The sequence below is a fragment of the Toxorhynchites rutilus genome, chromosome 3 (genome assembly GCF_029784135.1).
Source record: "Toxorhynchites rutilus septentrionalis strain SRP chromosome 3, ASM2978413v1, whole genome shotgun sequence".
NCBI classification, from domain to species: Eukaryota; Metazoa; Arthropoda; class Insecta; order Diptera; family Culicidae; genus Toxorhynchites; species Toxorhynchites rutilus.
In genome coordinates this window covers 153631291-153656040 of record NC_073746.1, presented here as the reverse complement: position 1 = coordinate 153656040, position 24750 = coordinate 153631291, and the positions used below count along the sequence as shown (strand labels likewise).

The 24750-nt window shown below is 39.4% G+C and overlaps 2 protein-coding genes across 3 annotated transcripts in view; one reads left to right on the top strand and one right to left on the bottom strand.

Annotated features, from left to right (window-relative positions):
- LOC129774401 (inactive dipeptidyl peptidase 10) overlaps nucleotides 1-24750 on the bottom strand; it is a 502809-nt gene that overhangs the window by 152546 nt on the left and 325513 nt on the right. For both annotated transcript variants that reach the window (XM_055778134.1, XM_055778135.1), the window contains exon 3: nucleotides 18852-18947. In XM_055778134.1, coding sequence (XP_055634109.1) covers nucleotides 18852-18947 — 96 coding nt within the window. The remainder of the gene's footprint in view (nucleotides 1-18851; nucleotides 18948-24750) is intronic.
- Nucleotides 17506-18692, top strand: LOC129774402 (testis-specific serine/threonine-protein kinase 3-like). Its single transcript, XM_055778136.1, has 2 exons — nucleotides 17506-17656; nucleotides 17728-18692. The coding sequence occupies exons 1-2, from the start codon at nucleotides 17591-17593 to the stop codon at nucleotides 18598-18600; spliced, it is 939 nt and encodes a 312-aa protein (XP_055634111.1). The 5' UTR covers nucleotides 17506-17590; the 3' UTR covers nucleotides 18601-18692.

Genomic DNA, 24750 nt, shown 5'->3' with positions numbered 1-24750 from the left:
AGGCGAGGGGTTTCGGGAATCTCGAGGAAGATTGAAGTTTTTTTTTTATTAATTCGTTTATTTTTGCAGGCTCAGTAACTTAAGTTTAAAGGAGCCGAATTCTTAAATATAATTTTAAAACTATATATATAAACAATTTTCTTACATCTATGGTTAGTAAGGTGGAAAACCGATTACTCGCGGTGTACTCGAGTTTAGAAGGGTGACATATTTTTAGGAGAAGGATGGGGTATAAGGAAACTTTAACAATGTTGATGAACACTCAATTCTTAAATCTGTTCGTATATCTATAGTGTTTTTACATTTCAAAGATTGAAGTTGAAGGGCACTAAGTGTTTAGTAACCAGTATTACATAACGTCATCGGTGCACCGCATTCTCATTCACGGAGTAGATATCATCGGCACAGCAATGCTACCGATAGGTTGTCTGTCAGAGGAACATCAAGAGTGAAGAAATAGAGCTTTTAAAAGGTTCTGTGAAAATCGATTCAAAAAATGTTCGAAGTATGTAAAAATTTTGTATTTATATTAGCTAAACCGGCAAACTTTGCTCCGCACAATATTTATTTTTTGTTATCAATACCTTCAAACATTCACGTTTTCTTACTAAGCGCAAGGTCATGGGTCCAATCGCAGAACTGTTCATTGATTGTTCTTGTCTGGATCGACCCGATCCACCAACGATAGCTCAGGGAATTTATCACAATTTCACTTTCGAACCAACAATTAAAAACGCTTGGTACTTGACAAACTACACGGATTTATTACCAGGAAGTACATTTATTTTTACATGTGAACGGATTGACTACTGGACTGAGACTAACTTCCTTTCTCAACTCTATATCTATATCCTATTATTTCATTTAAATCTATACTTTCTATTTAATTTACACAACCATTTGAAATTCAAAGACAGCAATCACTCTATAGATAACAAAATATTACACTGACAATTACCCTATCGCCTTCTCTATTTACATACAATCATACACATATCTTTGCCATAATTCGCATTTTGCCAGTGGCGCATCATCCATAGGGGGCTGCCAACTCCGACATCCTCGCCCACCCAGAAATTAGATTATTTCTGAAAATATATAAAAAACCTCTTCGACTTGGGATGGGGAAGGAAAGAATGTTTCTGATACGCTATTAAATGTCAGTGTTGTCTGGCATTGGAAGTAGACAAATTTTCTCCACTGGTCTTTTTAGTAACCCTGTAGCCGTTCTCAAAGTTACTACACGAACAATTCCATCTTCTCCTGGGTGTACTTGTTCAATTCTGCCCATTTTCCACTTCATGGGTGGTTGATTATCATCATGTATTACTACTAATTTACCAACTTCGATTGCAATAGGAGGACGCCACCTTTTAGTTCTGCCTTGCAGCTGACAAAGATATTCACGTCTCCACCTCTTCCAAAAGTCCTGAAGTTTCCGTTGTATTTGCTGCCAATTATTCAAACGATTCAATGGTACTGCCGAAAAATCTGGATCAGGTATTGATTGAAGCGACGATCCTATCAGGAAATGTGCTGGTGTCAGCGGTTCCAAATCATTTGGATCATTTGATAACGGTGTAATAGGTCTGGAGTTTAAGCATCCTTCAATTTGTACAAGCAGTGTATACATATCTTCATGTGATACTGGGGTGTCTCCAATAACTCTCAATATATGGTGTTTCGCCGATCGAACTGCTGCCTCCCATATACCTCCAAAGTGAGGAGCACTAGGCGGATTAAAATGCCAGTATATGCCTTCTTCTGCACAAATTTTCGTCACCTTTGCGTGATGTTGGGAATCTTTCAAAAGTTTCAAAACTTCGTTGAGTTTGTTCCTTGCTCCGATAAAATTGGTACCGTTGTCGGAGTAAATATCTGAGCACCTACCCCTGCGTGCTATAAATCTGCGAAGTGCCTGTATGAATCGATCTGTTGTCAAATCTGACACAAGTTCCAAATGTATCGCCTTGGTACATAAACAAACAAAAAGTGCAACATAAGCCTTGATTGCAGTTCGTCGCGGTGCGGGACGGATAAAAATTGGCCCGAAATAATCAACGCCTGCCTTCGAAAATGGTCGAGACACAGTCACGCGTGGTGCTGGAAGTTCTCCCATTAGTTGTTGTGCTGTGGTAGGTTTTGTGCGGTAGCATTTGTGGCATAAGTGAACTACTTGTTTTGCCACACTTCTGCCTCCTAGAGGCCAAAATCGAAGGCGAATTACACTCAGCATTAGCTGTGGGCCAGCATGGAGCAAATTCCGATGGTAAGTTTGCATTATCATTCGAGTGATTCGATGCCGAGCAGGTAAAATTATGGGATGTTTACTATTTTCAGATTCCTTTGAATGAGCCAAACGACCGCCAACCTTGAGAAGACCCTCTTGTGACAGGAATGGATAAAACCATCTCAATGGTGATTTGCTGGATACCATTCCTCCATTGGCCAGTGCCTTCCTTTCGGCAGCAAAAGCCTCGCGTTGGACCAGGAGAACTAGGTGGTTTTCTGCATCTCGAAGCTCAGCCGTAGTGATGAATGGATAAGTTTCCTTTTTCGGTGAGTTTTGTAGAATTTTCATTAATCTTTTCCATATTGTAGTGTGACGAATCAACGTTGTGTAGGAGGAAAACCTTGACAGATACCAGCCAATGAAATCTTCTTCTGTGGAAGCTGCAACAACAGCAGCTGTACGCCGACGTTCTGTGGAGCCATCCTTCCGGCTTATGTTAGTCGTGGATTCAGGCCAATTCTCGGGACCCTCTGCAAGCCAACTGGGACCATGCCACCAAAATTTATTGGATACAATATCGCCCGGAGAGATGCCTCTGGATATGAGATCGGCAGGATTATGTGTACCAGGAACATAACGCCAGGCACAACCCTCTGTTATGCCTTGGACCTTCGCCACCCTGTTTGCGACGAAAGTAGTCCAGTTATTCGGAGCGGATAGGATCCAGTTTAAGGCGCACGTAGAATCTGTCCAGAATGTGGATCGCGCTTCTACTCTGATAGCCTTCTGCACCTTCTCGTAAAGTTGTGCTATGAGCAGTGCCCCGCACAGCTCAAGCCTCGGAATTGTTTGCGTTTTCAAAGGTGCAACCTTTGATTTTGAAGTTAAGAGGTGAACTTCAGTATTCCCTTCTAGGTTTTGACTTTTTACATAAATGCAACCGCCATACGCTTTCTCTGATGCATCCGAAAAACAATGGATCTCCACCGACACAGCGTTAGGAATTATTATGCAACGTTTAATTTTTATTTCTCTCAGGAGGGGAAGTTGTTTGTAAAAAATTCGCCATTTCTCGCCCACCGTTTTGGGTACCGGTTGATCCCATTCTAATAATTTTTCATTATCGTCACGCAAAATCCAAAGGGATTGCATTAAAATTTTCGCGGTTGTTATTGTGGCTCCTATTATCCCGAGAGGATCAAACAAAGTGGCTATGATTGAAAGAATCCGACGTTTAGTAAGTATTGTTTCATCGTCGGTCGTGGAAAGTTTAAAATCGAATCGGAAAAAATCTTCATCAGGTAACCAGGTAAGTCCTAATGCTTTAACTGATGGTTTTGTATCTAAATTAATACAATTTTGTATCGCCAGGTTCTCTCCAGAAATTCCTCTTAATATTTCTGGGCAATTGCTCGCCCATTTCCTGAGAGAAAATCCACCGCTTTTCATCAGGCTTTCTAGTTGCATTCTCAGGTTGCATACTTCTGTTGGATTATTGGCTCCTGTGATGATGTCATCCATGTAGGCGTCTTCAATGATTACCTTGGCAGCTTCTGGAAAATGATCCTGTTCATCCATTGCCAATTGCTTTAGCGTACGAGTGGCTAGGAATGGTGCCGGTCTCGTTCCATAAGTGACCGTGTTTAGCTCATATGTTGCAACGTCTTCTGCCGGTGATGCTCGCCATAGGATCGATTGCAATGGTCGGTCCTTGGGATGCATATTTATTTGTCGAAACATTTTCTCGACGTCCGCTACAACCATTATTTGTTTTGTACGACAGCGTAATACAATCGATCGGAGTTCCTCTTGAATGGTGGGTCCTGTCATCAGTGCATCATTGAGAGAAATATTCGTAGAAGTTTTGCAAGAAGCATCGAAGACCACGCGTACTTTAGTGGTGCTGCTCGACTCCTTGACCACCGGATGATGCGGTAGATAGCAACGTTTGATTTCTCCGTTATCAGTTACCTTCTCCATGTGACCTAGACGACAATATTCCGTTAGAAAAGAAGTGTATTGATCTTTCAATTCAACATCTCGTGCCAATCGTCGTTCCGTTGCCTGAAGACGGCGAAGCGCTATTTCCTTGGAATCTCCCAATTGATCCACAATGCCTTCGTGCTTGGGTAAACATACGGTATAACGACCGTTGGTGTCACGCTGAACCGTATCAGTGAATATTTCCTCGCATCGTGCCTCTTCTGGTGAATAGTTTGACGTCGAACCAACTTCCTCACAGGACCAAAATTGTTTCATAAGCGATTCTAAATTATTTGAAGTCGATGCATTGCAATTTATGTGTAGTGGCTGGCCAATAGCTGTTGCACCGCCACACACCACCCATCCGAAAACTGAATCATTCAGGGCAGGTAAGTGATCACCCAATGCTATCTTTCTTCCCCCATGGAAAAAGTCGAAGAAGAATTCGATACCGAGTATGATATCAACAGGTTGGGATATGAGGAAGGAAGGATCGGCCAATTCGATTCCTTGTGGTATTTTCCATCCAGTAGTGTCCACTGTAGCAGTTGGAATGTTAACAGTGACCTTGGGGAGCACCAAAAAGTTCATTCCGCGTGAAAAATTTGATAAACGCGACCTTATTTTCGCCCTTATTCTTTGCTTCGCATTTGAAGCTAGGGATCCAATTCCTAACACCGAAATGTCTACCCTGTCTCGGTGTACCCTAAGCCGCTGACTTAATTTCTCAGTAATGAAGTTACTTTCTGATCCGGAGTCGAGAAGCGCTCGAGCTGGGAATCGTACACCTTCATCATCTTCAACGATAACGATTGCTGTTGCTAGTAGAACCTGCGACGCACATCTTTGGACAGTATTCGAAATGGATGAATCCGTGGCTGCCACGTTAGCCATTTGCGAGGTGGATGGTTCATTACCGCCGGAAGTGGAAGCGCATGGTGTTGCCGTTGATATTGATTTTGGGTTTCCTTCTCTTTGTGTTTTGAAGCATACCAATGAGTGATGACGCCCTTTGCAATGTCGACATGAATATTTGGATTGGCATTCCTTTGCTTGGTGGCCATGTCTGAAGCAATTTCGGCAAAGAGAACGCTTACGGAGTAACGTATCTCTCTCTGCGACTGACATCCGTTGAAAAGTACTACATTGGTATAGTGGATGATGGCCCTCACACGCTACACAGCCACTGAAGGTTTGTACTGCGCTATAGGATGTCCTCTGAACGGATGGCTTCTGCTTGGCAGCGGGTGGAATTTGATGCACAAATTTATCTACTGGCTTCGACGGTAGAGACTCCAGGATACGAACACGTCGCTGTAGAAAGTCTGTCAGGTCCTGCAGGGTGTCTTGCTCTTTCGTGGACGAATATTCTTCCCATCCTCTTCGAGTGGTTGAATCGAGACGAGAAGTGAGAATGTTCACTAGCAACAGGTCTCTATAATCGCCGGGCTGTACAACCTGGTCCAATGTTTGTACGATTCTCTGGAAACCTTCTAGCAAACCTTGCAAATCGGAAGTAGATTCCTTGGTGAGTGTGGGCAACTTGAAGAGTGATTTTACTTGAAGCTTCTTCAATTGCTTGCTGTTGTTGTACCTCTTTAATAACATATCCCAAGCGATTTGATAGTTAGCCTTCGTGATTTGCAAGGCATCTATCAGCGCTTTCGCTTCTCCTTGAAGACAACCCTTCAAGTAATGGAATTTTTCCACCTCCGGAAGATCCGATTTGAGATGTATAAGAGAAGTGAAAAGATCTCTAAAGCTGTACCATTCCTCGATGTTCCCATTGAACGTTTGCAATTTAATTTGCGGAAGGCGCACGTGATCTAGCGTTCCCAACATAGATGCATCGTGGCCACGAACGGACTGATCTAGAAAACCTGGCTCCTGTCTATCTTTAGCCTTATCCATCAGGAAGAATTTAGCAAAGTAATAACGCTCACTAAACTCCTGTCGTTCTTTCTGATAAGAATCTCCTTCTTCTACAAAATCATCGTGTGATTTGACATCAACCAATGTCTCTCCAAATCTCTCCCAAAGATCATCAAGCTTCTGTAGGCGCACGTTCACTTGGCTGGCGGATGTCTCTTCTTTGAACGTCTCAACAAATATCCAAATATCGCTGAACGTTGCTTGGATTTCTTTCAATTTAATAACCAATTGCTTCAATGATGGCGCCTTCTTTGCGGTGGAACTGGATGTAGGCGGCATTTTACCTCAGCGTTTTGTGAATCCGGTAAATTAAAAGGGAACTGGTGTAGAATTCTGCAATATCCTAGCTTCGCTAGGCATATACTGTATAACTGACCTTACAGAAAAACAGTTGAACCCAATGCAGAATGCGAAACTGAAGAATGACGTCACTCAATGGAATTCCAGCGAAACTATTCGCTTGCCAAATTGACCAAATTTCAGGAATATCGCAACTCAATTGCAATACCAGGGATACGTGTGAGAAGTCAGTCGAAGAGGGTATAAAACTCAATCAAAAACGTGTATTTTCTGAAGATAGCTTCGGCTAGCATATACTGCAGTAAAATGCACTAACCTGGGCAACAATTTACGGCTCCTCCTCTCCGTCTCACTTATGGGGTTGGTTGGTTTGCCTTGTACCAGGGTTCCAGATCGGTTGTATGGGTCCACAGCAATAAACGCACAGCTCAGCAGTTGTCGCTTGATGTTCCAACAGATGCTCCAAATCGGTTCAGAATGGTTGTAGAAACGACGAAATATTGGTGTAAGTATTTTGTCTTCCTAATTCGGCTGGACATATACTGAACGTAGATTTTTTACCTGGAGAAACTGTAATCCTGTCCTCGTTCAGTATCCTGTCCACACACGATAGTCCTCCCTTGGCCAACGGTGATCCTTGAAGAAAGAATGCTATCCACAAAGCAATTCTTTTGGGTCTATTGCTCTCCCAGTGATAACAATAGAATCGATGGACAATTCCTCAATTGTCTTCCGAATTTCCGATTGGAGTTGACTTCCGGCCTTGTAGAGTGTCACCGATTACCCGTTCCGATTGAAGTTGATTTCCAGTCTTGTAGAATGGCACCGATGATCCGGTTCGAAGGACCAATGTCTGGATCGACCCGATCCACCAACGATAGCTCAGGGAATTTATCACAATTTCACTTTCGAACCAACAATTAAAAACGCTTGGTACTTGACAAACTACACGGATTTATTACCAGGAAGTACATTTATTTTTACATGTGAACGGATTGACTACTGGACTGAGACTAACTTCCTTTCTCAACTCTATATCTATTTCCTATTATTTCATTTAAATCTATACTTTCTATTTAATTTACACAACCATTTGAAATTCAAAGACAGCAATCACTCTATAGATAACAAAATATTACACTGACAATTACCCTATCGCCTTCTCTATTTACATACACTCATACACATATCTTTGCCATAATTCGCATTTTGCCAGTGGCGCATCATCCATAGGGGGCTGCCAACTCCGACAGTTCTTTTAATCGACCCTTGAAAATTACCTTTTACTATAAAATTCCTAGTAATTCTACCAAAACTCGTCATTATAAAATCAGATTATTTCCAGACACAATTCTCGTTCAACATTTTTCAACCACTTGCAAATAACATGTTTCTCCGTCACATGGAATAAATGTTTGATACAAAAAATATGATAGAATAAAGACAGCCCTAAATCGGACAATTCCTTCCTCGAGTTTTGTTCTCATCAACACATTCGGCGATCCATTTCTATTTATATAGATAGAAGAAGATATAGGAGTGCATTTTATCACATTAAAACCAATTTCCACTTTCGAACAAAGGTCAATTTCGTTAGCGCAAACATCAAACGGATTCACAACGCGTGTCACTATGTAATTGTAAAACATATGGTAATTGAATTTTCCGAACTTTTCCATTTACCTTCAGAGTTTTCCGAAAATTTCATAAATTAAATATCATGTTTGGTTGAAATGTGTGTAATATTTTACTCTACATTCCAAGTTTTTTTTCTCGTACCCAAAAACCCTCACATTCCAAATTTGGCTCCTTTTATTTGCTTAGTTCTCGAGTTATGCAGAAGTTTGTGTTTCATTTGTATGGCAGCCCCCTTTTCCTTAGAGATGGGAAAGAAGTGTCAAACCACCATTGAAACATTTCGTGCCCTTTGAAACCTCCACATGTGAAATTGGTTCTGTGTGCTCGATTAGTTCTTAAGTTATGCAGAAACATGTATTTCATTTGTATGCCAGCCCCCCTTTGAGAGGGGGGAAAGAATGTCTAACCACCATAGAAATATTTATAACACCCCCTCAACCACCATATGACAAATTTAGGTTTGTTTGCTGGATTAATGCTCGAGTCATGCAGAAATTTGTATTTCATTTGTATGGCAGCCCCCCTTTTAGAGAGGAGGGAGATATCTCGATCTATCATAAGAACCTTCTCCGGTCCCAAAAATAACTGCATACAAATTTTCATGTCGATCGGTTCAGTAGTTTCCGAGTTCATAAGAATCAGAAAGACAGAAAGACAGACAGACAGACAGACAGAAATCTATGTTTATATACATAGATATTGGTAACATTGTTCTGAACCTTCATACTTCAACATGCAAGGAGCCAGCAATAAGGTTGTTTTTCGTAAGATTGCTTGTAGCATCCGATCCTTTGATAATTATTTAGCTCGCAAAGCAATGATCGAAAAAAGTCCGATTTCTTTCATCAACTAACTCAAATTTGAGCTTTGATAGCGAACTAGAAACAAAAGTCGAATTGTTCAATATGTCAATAAATCAATATGTTGTAAATAATCATCAACAGTGGATGAAGTATGAAGAAAAAGGGTAAAATATGAAATAAATGGCGCTGCAAAAATTGGCATAAAAAGTGATGTATCCGAGAGTTTCCGACTCCGAAAAATGGTGTGCGTATACTTCAAATCCTGACAAAATAAATGACGTTTAGTAATGATACGCACAAGTGCACATTTTGGAATAATTTAGTAAGCAAGAATGACATACTTTTCCTTTGTAATCACTGTACCACTGTACCGGGGCGGGTGGCACCCCTCCAAACATATCTTGTCATTGAGTCTTTCATACTCTAATGAAAAATTTACCAATCCAAGAAATTAAAATTTGAGGATATAATAATAGGTCATATGAATAAAAACAAAATTCAGCTTTACTTTACTTCAATCGAGCAGTCGAGCAGTGAGATTAAGTTTTTATTACGTTTGGTATGAATAAAATTAAGAACTAAGTATTTACTTTTCAAAAATGGATGTTTAGCTGATTTCGTATGAATAAAACAGCATTTATGAAGTATATACTTCGTAATTATCAAGTGTGCTCATGAGCATACTTTGGATCCGAAAACACATTGTAGCGCGCTGGAAGCGCAGCTACTGGTTCCGTCACACGGGATTCAAAGTGAGTGGCTTAAGCGCCACCTCGTAAGAGGGCCACTCACTCGCTGTCTGCCCGGCAAGAATTCCGACCTCAGGGCGGGTTCTTGAATCGATCCCAAAATGCGCGAAAAGCTGACCCTTCCTGACACCTACACCTGTACGCGTTCCCGATTCTCTGCTCTGTTTCCAACACGGTGACTGGGAGAAGTCCGCAGATTCTACCAAGGGCACAGATACGCACACCAATGCGTCTTCCCCTGGTTCCTCCGGCTATTTACACCTCCCCAATCGCTTCAGAAAGCACGAGCCGAGATGGACTGAGACTCCCAAGCAGTCCACACTTGGAGTACAACGAAAAACTCTATAAACGTAACACGACGCGATGCTCGAAAGGGTTTCTCCAAATACAACAAATAACCTTTACATCAAATAATTAATTTACATCTCCAAACATTTATTCCTTCAACCTATCCTATAACATTTATTTCCCTATTCTATTTTCCTAATTTCTATCAACGACGAACCGGTTCCATTAATCCGCATTGCTTTCATTCATCTGCAAATATTTGATCACTTCATTCATATGTAAAAGAGTACCCACCCACATGCGCATGTAAAAATAGGGTTAGGGTACTCACGCGTTGGCTGGCTCTGCCTGGAGCGCTGTGATGACGTAGCAGCTCCCTTCCGACAGTATTGGGCTCACGTCGGGAGATTCCAACCCGACACGCGAGGTCAGAAGTTCGGTTATTGATTTTTTTTTTTTTTTATCCAGAATATATATTTTTATTAAGGCTCATATGGCGTCAACCTGACGGGGCCGGGAATATTTCGACAATGTTTGCCTTATAACTATGTTAGTAATATGTAACCGATTACTCGCTGTTGGCTCGAGGTTAGTATTACAAGTGTTTTCGTAATTGTGATGTTGCTGTCTCCAATGCTCTGTACTTGTGCCCGACACGGGATACTTCCTTTTGGGATGCAGCTGACCATTAATCAGCAACGTCCCCTAGTCTGTACCCCATATCTAGCGTGGTGCGTCTTCTCGACTCGAGGAATCCAGGATAGAATGGTCACTAGCCGGCGCAAACATCAGCTCGTGTAGAGTTGTCATGAGCGGTACAACCTTTGGCTCTTGTTGAATGATCAGACTGCACAACCTTTGGCCCGTGTATCTGTAAAGAGTGTGTGTATGTATTGCCGCGACTAAGTAAAAGTTTATAGATCGGATAGGAGGGATACGAAACAGGGACACAACGAAGGAAACATCATTAAACGTTGACATCGGCGTTTCTGAGGAACAGGTATAGATGAAGCAGAAGATCAGGATCACGGCTACCTAAGATATCCCGGACGGGGATATCCGATTGTCTGCCTTTTGCTCTCAGTGCTCTAGAGAGCTGAGAGCGACCAGCATGGAACCGGATACACGACCAGACAATATGCTCGATGTCGTGGTAGCCATCGCCACAATCACAAAGATTGTTTGCTGCGAGTCCAATGCGATAGAGATGCGCGTTTAGGTTGTAGTGATTGGACATAAGCCGAGATATCACGCGAATGAAATCACGACCTACATTCAATCCCTTAAACCAAGCTTTCGTCGAAACCTTAGGGATAATCGTGTGTAACCAGCGACCGAACTCATCTTCACTCCACATGCGCTGCGGTTATTGATGATGATGATGATGATGCGGTGCGCCGAGCTCCAACCGGAAGTTGTTGAACCGGTCAGCCGTTACCTAAATCCGCAGGTTTCAAATCCGAACAAAAAAGCCATCGAACGGCTGTTCGACGCATTTAATCTTATGCCTTGAATGCTAACCAAATTCAGTTTTTACCTTTTAAGTTTTCATAAACTGCTCACACACAATAAACAATATTAATCAAATACTTAATATTGAACTTAAAAAAACAAAAGAACAAACTAATTAAACTAGAAAACCTTTTCACAGCACATGGCTTACATTCAGAAGCACACCGCGACGCGACAAACAAAATACGCGCACTCTTGCCTCTTCCACGAATCAGGTCGGAATGGACGAGCAAAAGTCCTCAGTTCCTCAGAACACAATCATTGCCCGATCTTTGCCCCCGGGAGAACAATATTTGCTAAAGCAAATAATTGTTCTCCTCTTTGCTAAAGCAAATAATTGTATTTGCTAAAGCAAATAATGTTCTTTTCAAATCCGCGAACTTCCCCCAGCCCACGGTTCGAAACAGAGCAAAGAAACGATTGTCCGCTCTCATGAGTCAGGTTGAGTCAGCCTTCTCGCGAGTTTCAGAATCGCCTCTCGAAACCTGACTCGGAACTCTCGCTAAGCCGCGCATAAGTGACCCAATTGCGAGGTACCTCGTCCACTCAACCTTGAAATGTATATGTGTGACGGAACATGATTCGCTGCGCTTGCGTCCAACCACACAACGATTGCGTACAACTTATGCACATCGTTGTGTGCAAGATGTGATATATAGCAGTCCGTTTTATTTAGACGGCTACCCTCCGTAAAATATTTATAAATTGTAGCATGACTACTACAACATTCATTCGTTTTGATGTTATATCCGATTTATGTTTATTGCTGCTATCTTGCGCTTAAAGTTAAAAACGTTAACAATCTGGATTGATGGCATTGAGCTTCGTTTACTAGTTTAGGGAAGCGTAAAAAAATTGATTAATTTTCAGGCGGAATGAACACGTTTTTAAATTCAAATTATGAATGAAAAATAACCTTTCCATACCAAATTAGCATTCTGTTTAAATGAAGAACGCTTTTTTTGCAGGTGGTGAAAAAAATCTTGTACGAAAATTGTTTTTGCAGACAACTTTATATTATAATAAAAAGTTTCAGTAACAATGTTGGAAATGTATAGACAAAGGGTTAAATAAAAATCGGAAATAACTGTTTTAAGTAATTAATTAACATGATGTAGAAATTTTCATTCAAATTTTAACATTTGAAAACTGGCTTCGTGTCTTCTAATCTGATAGGTATTACACTAACGAGATTGGGACCGAAACTATGGTCCCTAATTGAATGTCGCCACCAGACATCGACACTATTCCTTTGTCATCGCGAATACACGCTTTGTTCAAAAAAACGTTCTGAAACCAAACCTAAACAATCAGTTGACAGATGTTTGACAAATTAAAAACTATGTTCGAATTTGAACATGCGCTAAAATGAAATAAGTAAAGTAAACTTTTATTCATACGGATTCAAGTAATTACTGGGAGAGTTTACTTTACTTGGAAACGGGCAGAATAAGTGAATACTTTTTTTTATTCATACGACCTAATAAAAGGTTATTTTATGAGTGTTTTGATTTTAATTTACAGAATGAATTGTAATACTTCCAATGCAGTTTAATAACTGGCATCGTCCAGGATTAATGCTGCGGCCTGTCCATGTCCGAAACTTAGTCGTAGAAATCAACATTTTCAGTTAATTGTTAGATATTGCTACCATGGGTCTTGCTTGAATTGATTTCAAAATTTCAAAGGAGTACCTTTTTTTCAACATTGTTCGGGAGCTCATTATTTTCTTCCGAATTCCATTTACGTTATCTCCATATCCATTTTACAATATCGATTGTGAGCTTATTCTTAAGTATTTTTATCAAAGTTGGCTGGCTGTTTGAGTTTTCAAAAAATTAGACAATGAAAAATTCGTGCCGAATCTAAGGAAAAAACCAAAAGCATATTTTTGTAGACATACATCTTTTCGATCATAGGTGCACCGTTTTTTTCCCTGAATATTTCAGCATCCTTCATGCAACTTGAGAATTCAATCCTCTCAGAACTTAAGATTCTTGTAAGAACTTCAACTTACTGCATAGCATAACAGTTAATAATCGGTAGATGCAATATCTGGTGTGTAAGGCGGGTAGAGTTTTAGAAGTGCCCTAGAAGCGTTCTGGATCGTTGATTTTCATACGTTCAGCTGCTAGCAGTACTTGTTGGTAGAACCTCATGATACAGATTTTCTTCCAGTCTTACCAGATCCAACCATAACTTTCTTCAAGCGAAACCCTGCTTCGGGGTTCCATTCATTTGCTAAGATTTTTTTTAACTCAACATTCTTGTGAATGATTTGCCCTTTACAATTCGCTACAAATATGTATTTTCGTCGCGTTTATGAAACGAATCGCAGATTGAGATAAGTCCCTTCAAGTGTTTTTCGGTAAAATAAACCCTTATTCCGGAATCCGGTCGGATTTGAAATTAGCACAATGTTGCGTTCTTTAAAAGGGTATTCTGGTCTAGAAATTTGAAAAAAAAAAACATTTTTTTTCTTCATATTTCTCTAATTCAGATATTTAAGAATATACCATTGAAGAGACTTTTCGAAAATCTCATTATTTACCAAGTTATAGTCATTTTAGTGTTGCGATATCTTATCTAGTACGGACATAACAATTAACTTCAAACGCGTTTTTCTCGAAACATGTTTTTTCAAACTGGCTTACACGATATCTCAAGTTCTACTTATCCGATCTATGTTTATATGAATACAATCTGTAGGCATCTCTCTATCGCATGAACCTATAAAAAATCATAATTTCGTAACTTTACTATTTTAAAAAAATCAAGAAACTTAAAAAAATGTTTTAAACAGCATTTTTTTTGTTCAAATTTCTGCCATTTTGTCAAAAAACACGTTTTTGACTTGTCCGAGGTTCATTGTCTGTTCAATTTGTTTGTTTCAGATAATGGCTGGAATCGTGTACGCCATGGCACAACTTTTTTTTAAACCCCCTCGCTTGATCAGCTTCTAATTATGGATATATTTTTTCCGTTAAAATTATTATTTTATTGTTGAAAGATAGATAAACAAATAGTGATATAATGGATTGTAAAAATATTTTTTGTATTACTTTTTCGGAGCTCAAAGAAACGTCCGAAATTCGTGTCTCTATCCCCCTTAATCTGATCGAGTCAAATCCTATCGGATTGTGCAAATGTTGCAACCTTGAAATGCAGAATGCAAAAGTTTATTTCGTTCGGATTACGATATGTCAAATCCGATCGGGTTCCGTAATATGGGTTAATATGTAGCCCATAGATTGTTGTATGTTTGCATGTTGCATGCATGTTTTTCGTGATGTTTCGTTTCTAATGAACGGTGATTTTCGACATCTGTAGCGAATCTATTAATTCATTTGCATCAAGGATTAATCTTTTCTTTTAATTAATCAGCAGTAGCAGTATGAACTTTCCACACAACTCAAAAGAAGCGTATTACAAAAATTACCAGACATCAATGAAGAACAACATCATTGCAAGAAATAGATCTCCAGAGATACGGCCCGTACACTTATGGAAGAATTTGTTGTTCGTTTCAATGTTCAGAAATCCTTGAGAGTTCTCGAACAAAAACCAAACAGTTTTGTCATCAAGAGCAAAAGCTAAATTCAACCCGCACTTGAGTCGTGATTTTTAATATGTACTACAAAAAATACAACATTCTCTGTGTTATTGGGTGTCTTTATCCTGACGGATTTAATGGCCCTCTATTATCGATTGGAATAAATTGATGGATCCTTGTTCATGTGCGTTACCTTCAGAATATACATTTCAGGAAAGAAGTTCAGTCATATGAAAAAATATGGATGTTTGACCGAGCAGCACTCTCAGGCAGTTCAGTCTTTTTATTGATGAATACTGAGTACTCAGGGTGGGCGTGATATTCAAAAAAATCGTGTAAATACAAAACAGATCTCATTCAATTTTGACTATTAACTTGAATGTTTTACTTTAAAAAATACTTAACGTTATCAAAACCCCCTCCCCCTCACCGTGGACAAGCGTGGACATTTTCGTAACCCCTATCCCCCCTAAAGTTGTCCACGTGGTATGTGGACAGCCCCTTAGCTCTTTCACGTAGTACATCGCACCAGAAGTACAGATAACATGAGAAAGTGAAAACCAAAACTGCTGGAAGAAGGGTCCATGCACTTACTTGATCTAGTATTCGAGTTCTCGGAAGGATCTCACAAAACTTCAATTGCTGTGATCAGCCCAACGTAGTTCACATAAATTGATTTCACAACATTACAATAAGCACTCCATTGAGTTTGCGACAATAATTTTACCATCACACTTGTGCGGCTCAGGAGCATTTGTGATGAGTTGAAACTGCGAAACGAGAAAACTACTTCATCAGTTCTCATCCAAAGCGTGCTGTCCTCTTAAGTTCGAAAAGTACAAACCCTTGAATACGGCTTTTTTGTTTTGTTTTCTCAACAAAATCTAAAGTCCTCTATTTGAACTCGACATGGTAAGAGCGTTGTTGAAAATTGCAAAAGGCTCTTCATGAAAGCTGAACCGTCACTCTCCGTTGGATAGCGGATGTTTTTACTCGTAAATCAGTCGTTAGCTCAGTCGTAAAATTAATCTTTCTCCCATGCAAAGCGAACCAAAGAATTATTCTTTTAAATGAACATTCCGATTTTGAAATTTCTCACTAAAAACTAAATCCAATCACTGAGCAAAGGTGGATGAACTTTCAAGTGTAAAGCCTCTATGAAATGAACAATGGAGATTCATGTTCATTCAAAATTTTGAAAGATTTTTTTCGAAACAATATAATTATTATGGTTGTGAGTAGGGGCGAACCGCCCCCCCCCCTTCCCTGCACTACGCCGCTGGTTACCTTTATTATCATATGTTATACTGTCAGTCACCGGTGACTGACGAAGTCTGAGCGAAAACTGGATGTCTGTCACCGGTGACTGACGAAGTCTGAGCGAAAACTGGATGTCTGTCACCGGTGACTGACGTGGTAGTCAACTTGTTAAAATACAGAACAATGCTCTTTGTCGCTACACGTGGGATTTTTCGTTACGCCTTTCCTCAAGCATATTTTATTTATACTGAGTACCGTTATATATTATTCATAGGAGCACCGTCTGGATTCGCGAACATATTTACTAGATATTCAAGTTCTTTCAAAAAAAGCGTGAACTAATATATTGTTGCATAAAGTACAAGATTAGTATGCTTCCTCGCTGTGGTGGCTGAGAGCAGACAAACGACGAAACGGTTATAAGAGAACTATGAAGGCAAATTAGTCTTACAACCAGCGACGACAACTGATTACATCTGCTAGCATACTGCACATTCTTTCACATCGTCATTTTCATTAGTAATAAAAACCTTTCATTTTCATTTGATAACTTCGCTTCGGTGTGAATAATCAAATAAACGGAATGTGATGCGAATCGAGACTGTATGAAAGAGAAGTGATATTCTCTTTATTGCGTGTGAAGCACTATTTTCAGTCTGCAGGAGTTTGCAGCAAATTGAAAGTCGATAGGCTCATTATTGAGGATGTGTCAATTGAAGTGAAATTGTATGGCCCTGCACAGTACATCGCTACAGTGTCATTAAAATCGGTTGGTGTCTTCATAAAAATTATGTATTTTAATCTCATTTAAAACTTTGTGGAAGATTTTTAGTTGATATTATGTAATTTGAGTAGAACTTAAGTCAAACGACTAGTTTTAAAGTATTCATCCCAGAAAAACAGTTATATCTCTGAAGGACTAAGTGATAGAAATTATGTATTTTCAGCAAAATTTCATGAAATTGATAGTACTAAAATTTTTCTGAAGACAAAAGTGATATTCTAACCAAGAATTTTAATGGAAATGTCATACTATCCGGATCAGTATAATGAACAACTTCTCACACACAAACGAAGGAATAAACAACCAAATTGGATGGAATAATCTCGTAGACCTACGTCAACAATGCGGTCGTGTCTTGTACACTGTTTCTACATTAAAAAAAAAGAATTCCATGTTCTCTGAAATTTATCTATCGCAGTCCATTCTTTTTGCATGAATAATCCAACTTAGTAGGCTTGGTGTGAATTCTGGTGTCAATCGGATTTCGATAAAGAATTAGAAAAAAATATTCATTTTGGTAAGGATAGTTCAAATTTCTAGTATTGATTGAACAGGATGGATAAATTTTCAAAGTCAGTGGATAAAGTTCTTTACTCCGAAAGTCACTGGACTCGAGCGGAGGTGAGATTCTTTGGATATGAATCGAAATGCTTGGTTTCTATTAACATCTATCATTCTGAAACGTTTTGAAGGTCAAAAAGCAGCTATCGAATCGGGGCTATTACATCGGAAAAACCATTGGAGAGGGCTCTTACTCCAAAGTGTACTACTCGGAGTTTCGAAAAAGTGGCCAACAGTTTGCCGAGCGCAGAGCTTGCAAGATTATCGATCGCAAGCAGTGCTCAATGCAACATTCTCATTTTCTGCCGGGAGAAATCAAAACAATGATTGCACTGAATCACCCAAACATTATCTCGGTGCATTCGGTGTTTGAATTCGGTCCATTTGTGTGTATCTTCATGGATCATTGCCACCATGGGGATTTACTGCAACGAATTCAAGAACGAGGCAAATTGTCAGAATCGAAGGCTCGATTGTTTTTCCACCAATTGGTATCCGCCGTGAATTACATGCACACAAACGGCTTCTGCCATAGGGACATAAAGTGCGAGAATGTGCTGCTCGCAAGTCCAACACATGTCAAGTTGTCAGATTTCACATTTTCGAAAAAATGCTCCAATGAGGTCACAATCGAACAGCTTAGTGCGACATTTTGCGGTTCGGTGGCATACGCCGCTCCGGAGATCCTCAAAGGAATTCGATATGATCCGAAGCGGGGCGATATGTGGTCGTTGGGTTGCGTGTTGTTCATCATGCTGACTGAAACGATGCCTTTCGATGAAACTAATATTCTGGAAACAATCACGCGACAGGAACGGAAACAGTACTTTTATCCGGAGGGGGTCAAACTAAACCCAACGATTCTAGATTTGATAGACTGTCTCATAGAGCCGGATGTTGTTGCCAGAGCTAGCATCGGACAGGTCGTCCAACATCCATGGATCAACAAGAGCGACCCACTAAAAGTGGAGATGTCAGTGTCGGGAACCATCCAAGGAAATTAACGGTATAATATGGATTAATTGGAACTAAACGCAATATGAAATTCACTTTCCATCCCTTATAATATATTCCAAATATCAAAAGGAAAGCTCAAATAAACAAATGAACCAGAAAAACTCAATACGTTCCATGTGCATAGTTCGAGAAGCCAAAGCATACATATTTTCGGTCCCTCATTCAAGCCTTCCTTATTCTATTACATATACATAATCTGTTCAAAATAATGCCACAAAGCTGGACCCCATTTACTTACCACAGATGTCACAATCAGTGCTAGGACGATGATTATCACAAGCAGGGCTATCAAAATGCCGCGCCAATTGCGTTGATTTGGGTTTGCCGAGACCAGCTGAAAAAAAAATAGAAAAATGGAAGAGGTCAGTGACGTTTTGCTTCACGGAAACGCTCGTTTGGTAGTAGGGGAAATGAGGTTAAAATGAACAGGGTTGGTAAAATAAACCAGTGCTCAAACTTCGATAATTTAACTAAAACAAATCGATACTTCTTCATTATCATATTCTTAGAACATTTGAAGCTGTTTACGACACTCTGTTATGCATGAAGCAGTCAAATGTAGAACATAATAAATAAAACAGAAATTTCTCTCACGGTAGCCATTTTGATGTAATTTTGTGCGCATCGTATTTAAGGAATTTCCCGTGAAATTTCAATTATTCGGCCTGATATCTTCGACAAATCATCAGTTTGAACAACTGTTCACATATTCAATGAGAGGTAAACAGATATTTTGTTTGGTTTTAGTGATTATTTCGCATTCGAAATTACTTTGTTGTTTGGGGCAAACTGAGCCACCACTGGATAATGACTAACAATGTCATGTTTTCCGTAGCTGATCCACCTCATCAAATATTGCTCATCAAGAGATCCTTTTGTGGCTTTGACCCTGAAAAAATATGCCACCTCGACAAAAAACAAACCTCAATATGTGAAGCGTTATGTGTTTCTTACTACTTTCTCGCACGTATTATGAGAAAATTCTAATTACTACTCTAGCTGAATAAGCTCAGCTTGATTCATACATGTACCTGCTATTTCAATAATGATTTAAACAAATTTAGATAAGGAACAACGCATAAATTTATCCCATTTAGCATGATAAGTATAATTGTTCATCATGTGATCATTTTAACCGCACGATAAAAGAATGCTCGATTTTACATCTTATTTTCTTTTAAAATGTACTATTTTTATTTTTTATAATGAAAACCATTTGATATCTTGAACAAAAGTTAGTTAAACTATAATATTCTTCGAAGAATGGAAATTGTAGCAGTATGCGGACGAAGTAAATGGGAATATTCCTTAGGGAGTTCATTTTAACCGCTTTTCCCCTATATGATAATTATATTGATGCGATTCTGCATTTTTTCTCGACTCTGCGCTAATTCACTTCCGGGAATTAACAATAGGATAGTTTCTGGGTTGGAATCATTTCGTTACCATTCGAGCTCTGTTTTACGTCGATCTATTTTACTGATCGATGGCAGAGTTGCCGACTATAATTTTTAAAAATCAGGAAGAATGAAAACTAAAATCAGGAAGAAATCAGAATAGCCCATAACAGGTTGTCCGGAAAGTTCGTATCGATTTTTGGAAAAACATATGCATCATTTTTATAAGCAGACATACGAGGACGGTCCGATGAGTACTTAGCTTCATCGCCCAATGGTGTCAATATCGCAAGAGAGATTACTTATCGTGTAGTACATTCTCGTAAACGGCTACTGTCAAAATTTCAGCCGCATCGGACTCGGACGACTTTTAGAAAAATAAGAAAAATGGAAATTTGGCCGTCGCCGCAACCAAATTTGTCGAATTGCATTACGAACTGCTGCCCCATCCACCGAATTCTCCAGATTTGGCCCCGTGCGATTTTTTTTTGTTTCCAAACTTGGAAAAGTCACTCGCCGGGCAGAAATTTGAGTCGAATGAGGAGGTCATCGCCGCCACGGAGGCCTACTTTGCAGAGCTCGAGAAAACGTATTTTTCAGATGGATTAAAGAAGTTGGAGCATCGCAGGGTCAAGTGTATCGAGCTAAAAGGAGACTATGGGTCTGATCACGAACGTCACTTCACGGTGAAAACGAAATGAATTGTATGCAATTTGTATGCATTTCATTCCGTTTTCACCGTGAAGTGACGTTCGTGATCAGGCGCTATGTTGAGAAATAAATCGTTGCTTTTCTAAAATTTTTGTCTGTTTTGGAGGCTAAGTACTTATCGGACTACCCTCGTACATTTATTCAATTTTATTTGCACAGTTTTGATCCAAAATTTTCGCTATGATTCACGCAGCTCAAAAATTCTATCCTCCCAGAACATGTTAGCTTTTTCGTGAAATTTGTTCAAGGTATTTTATGCTGTTTTATGCAGTCCATAGGTCTTTGCAGTTACCTAGAGCTGTGATAATTTGAAGGTACAAGAGCCTATTAGTTTAGCTGGTGGGATAACACCTCTCAGCCAGACTTCAAAATAATTTGTCGTGTTGTCAAAAAGACGAACTGGCGTTGCCCTGATGGAACACGACGCCTGCCTCATTGACTAATTCTGGCTATTTTTCCTAGATCGCTGCCTTCAATATGTCCAGTTGCGAGCAGTACTTGCGAGAATTTATCGACTAGTTGTTTAGTCACAGCTCATAATACAGGGAGCCTCAAGCTTTTTTGTCACTTTACATTGTTGTCTTCATTCTACATTTCTATCGCCAGTCACGACTTGCTTCAAAACGGAATTTGCATTGTGTTCATGGAGCGAGTCGCAGATGAAACAACTAATTATATTTTCTTTAATAAATAAAACACTTTTGAATGGTAAATATATTTTTTTCAAAAATTTATTGTTTATTAATTATGGCCATACGAATCGATTTGTTGTATTTGAATGTTATTTGCTTATAACGGAACCTGTATATCCTTCATTAAATTGTATATAATTCTTAGTGGCACCCAATTTCGAAAGTTCCTCTTATTTTTCTCCATTCCCAGTCTATTTTTATACTTCACTTTTATTTGTATTACTTTTTTTACTTTTATTACTTTTATTTCTTTGTTTTCTACTCGAACTTCCGCTTGCAGCTGGTGCTTGTCCTTTTTTTAGGAATTTTCACAATAACATTTTTATATGTTTTTTTACTCACGAACCAGTCGTCCGATTGCTGTCAAATTATGACACGCATCCATTGAAAGATGGTGCTTTGTGATAGTCAAGTAGATTTTTGCAAGGCGCCATCTAGACGTCAACCTTATAAACTTTTCAGCCGAACTATTAAATGGATTTCTGTCTGTCTGCTTGTTTTTCTCATTTCTATGGACTCGGAAATTACTGAACCGATCGATGGGGTCTGGAGAGGATGTTGGGCTGGCATACAAAAGAAACACAAATTTCTGCATAATTCGAAAACTAATCAAGCGTATGAAACCAAATTTGGCATATGGAGATTTTAGGGGGCAATAAAAATTTCTATGGTGATTGGACACTCCTCCTCCTACCGAAGCGCGGAAGGGGTTTTTTTTGCATAACTGAAGAATCAATCAAGTAAACGGCACAAAATGATGCATGTGGAGGTTTTTGGTGGCACGAAATGTTTCGACACTCCTCCCCGCTCTCTAAAGAGCGGCAGCCATACAAATGAAACACAAATTTATGCATAACTCGAGACCTAATTAGGGGGTCTCCGTAGCCACATTGGTTGCGCGTTCACTTAGTAAGCGATCGATCTTGTGTTCAAAACTCAAGGCCCTCATTGACCATCTTTGTGTTGTTACAGAATAGCTACGTCCACGCAACAATCATCAGCGATGGAAATCGATCCACGGTCGAAATAAGATCGATTCATCCATACAACTGCTCTGCTCTGCAAGAAACATCGGGCTACTGTTCTATAAATAACTCAACAATGATCAATCAACTGTCTCCGCTGTCCGGTGGTCCAACTGGATAATGGAAGAACAGAAAGAATACCCTTACGCCTAAATGGCTACTGTGTGAATGTACCATATGTAATGGTATAGAAGGAATACTGGCGAATGGCAACTGTGTAATGTGCTAATTATAGATATGATAACCATGTGACATGTACACGCTTAAAATTCGGCTCTGTTACAGCTAAAATGCTAATGAGCCTTAAATAAATAAATGGGATAAAAAAAAGAACTAATTAAACAAATGGAACCAAATTTCGCATGTGAGGGTTTTAGAGGACAGTGAATGTTTCTATAGTGATTCGACACTACTCCTCCTCCTCTCGATAGAGGAAAGGGGCTCCCATACAAATGAAACTCTAATTTTTGCATAACTCGAGAACTAATCAACAAATGGATCCAGAATTGGAATGTGAGGATTTTAAAGTACAATAAACCTTCCTATGATGGTATGACACTCCTCCCTTCTCTGGAATCAAACATTACAGATGAATATTTTCGGAAAACACTGAAGGAAAATGGGAAAACGCGGAAAATTGTATTCTCATATGTTCTACAATTACATCGCGATAAGCGTTGTTAGTCCATTTCATGTTTGATGTCTATATAAATAAGAATGAATCGCCAAATGTTTTGGTAAGCGCAAAACTCGAGAAAGGAATCGTCCGATTTAAGCTGTCTCATTTTATAATATTTTTATTTCAAACATGTATTCCATGAAACGAAGAAACATGTTATTTGCAAGTGATTGAAGAATCTTGAACGAGAATAGTGAATATTATACGAGAATATTATAATGACGAGTTTTGGTAGAAGTACTAGGAAACTTAAAGTGAAAGGAAACTGTAAAGGGTTAATAAGAACGTCGAACGTTCGTATATTAAGAAAACGTAAATATTTGAACGAAGTTTGCCGGGTCAGCTAGTTGATTATAAAAAAGGATTTAATTTTTGATTCATCCCCTTAATGTCAGAAACTCCATTCATATGACAAAAATAAATTTAAAAAAAGAATTTCTCAGGAAACGATCATATTTGATGAAAAAGTCACAGGAGGGTTGTGTCCGAGACACGACCGCATAGTTGACGTAGGATTCCGTTAGACGATCTGTTGGTTTTGGATATTTTTTTTTTATCCAAAATATATATTTTTATTAAGGCTCATATGGCGTCAACCTGACGGGGCCGGGAGTTCAATATTTCGACAATGTTTGCCTTATAACTATGTTAGTAATATGTAACCGATTACTCGCGGTTGGCTCGAGGTTAGTATTACAAGTGTTTTCGTAATTGTGATGTTGCTGTCTCCAATGCTCTGTACCTGTGCCCGACACGGGATACTTCCTTTTGGGATGCAGCTGACCATTAATCAGCAACGCCCCCTAGTCTGTACTAGCGTGGTGCGTCTTCTCGACTCGAGGAATCCAGTATAGAATGGTCACTAGCCGGCGCAAACATCAGCTCGTGTAGAGTTGTCATAAGCGGTACAACCTTTGGCTCTTGTTGAATGATCAGTGGACTGCACAACCTTTGGCCCGTGTATCTGTAAAGAGTGTGTGTATGTATTGCCGCGACTAAGTAAAAGTTTATAGATCGGATAGGAGGGATATGAAACAGGGACACAACGAAGGAAACATCATTAAACGTTGACATCGGCGTTTCTGAGGAACAGGTATAGATGAAGCAGAAGATCAGGATCACGGCTACCTAAGATATCCCGGACGGGGATATCCGATTGTCTGCCTTTTGGGTTTTGGATATGTTTGAAGAATTACATCGTTAAACTCTTTGATAATGATATGGTGGCCCTGAAAAGGGCCGTTTTGTTTGGTTGTTGGGTATTGTATGTTAACTCCACTAGTGTTCATCGAGTGATGATGGCAGAAGGATGGTAAACAGTCGTTGGATGGTGCGTATCAGATAAAAGATACCGAAGTGGAACGATATATGATGATAACCGCCCTCTGTGATCCTAGACGAGATGCCTCCTGTGATATGTGTGTATGATATAAAGAAAAAAAAACTCACCAATGTAACATAAGACAATTACCAATGGTGCTTTGTGATAGTCAAGTAGATTTTTGCAAGGCGCCATCTAGACGTCAACCTTATAAACTTTTCAGCCGAACTATTAAATGGATTTCTGTCTGTCTGCTTGTTTTTCTCATTTCTATGGACTCGGAAATTACTGAACCGATCGATGGGGTCTGGA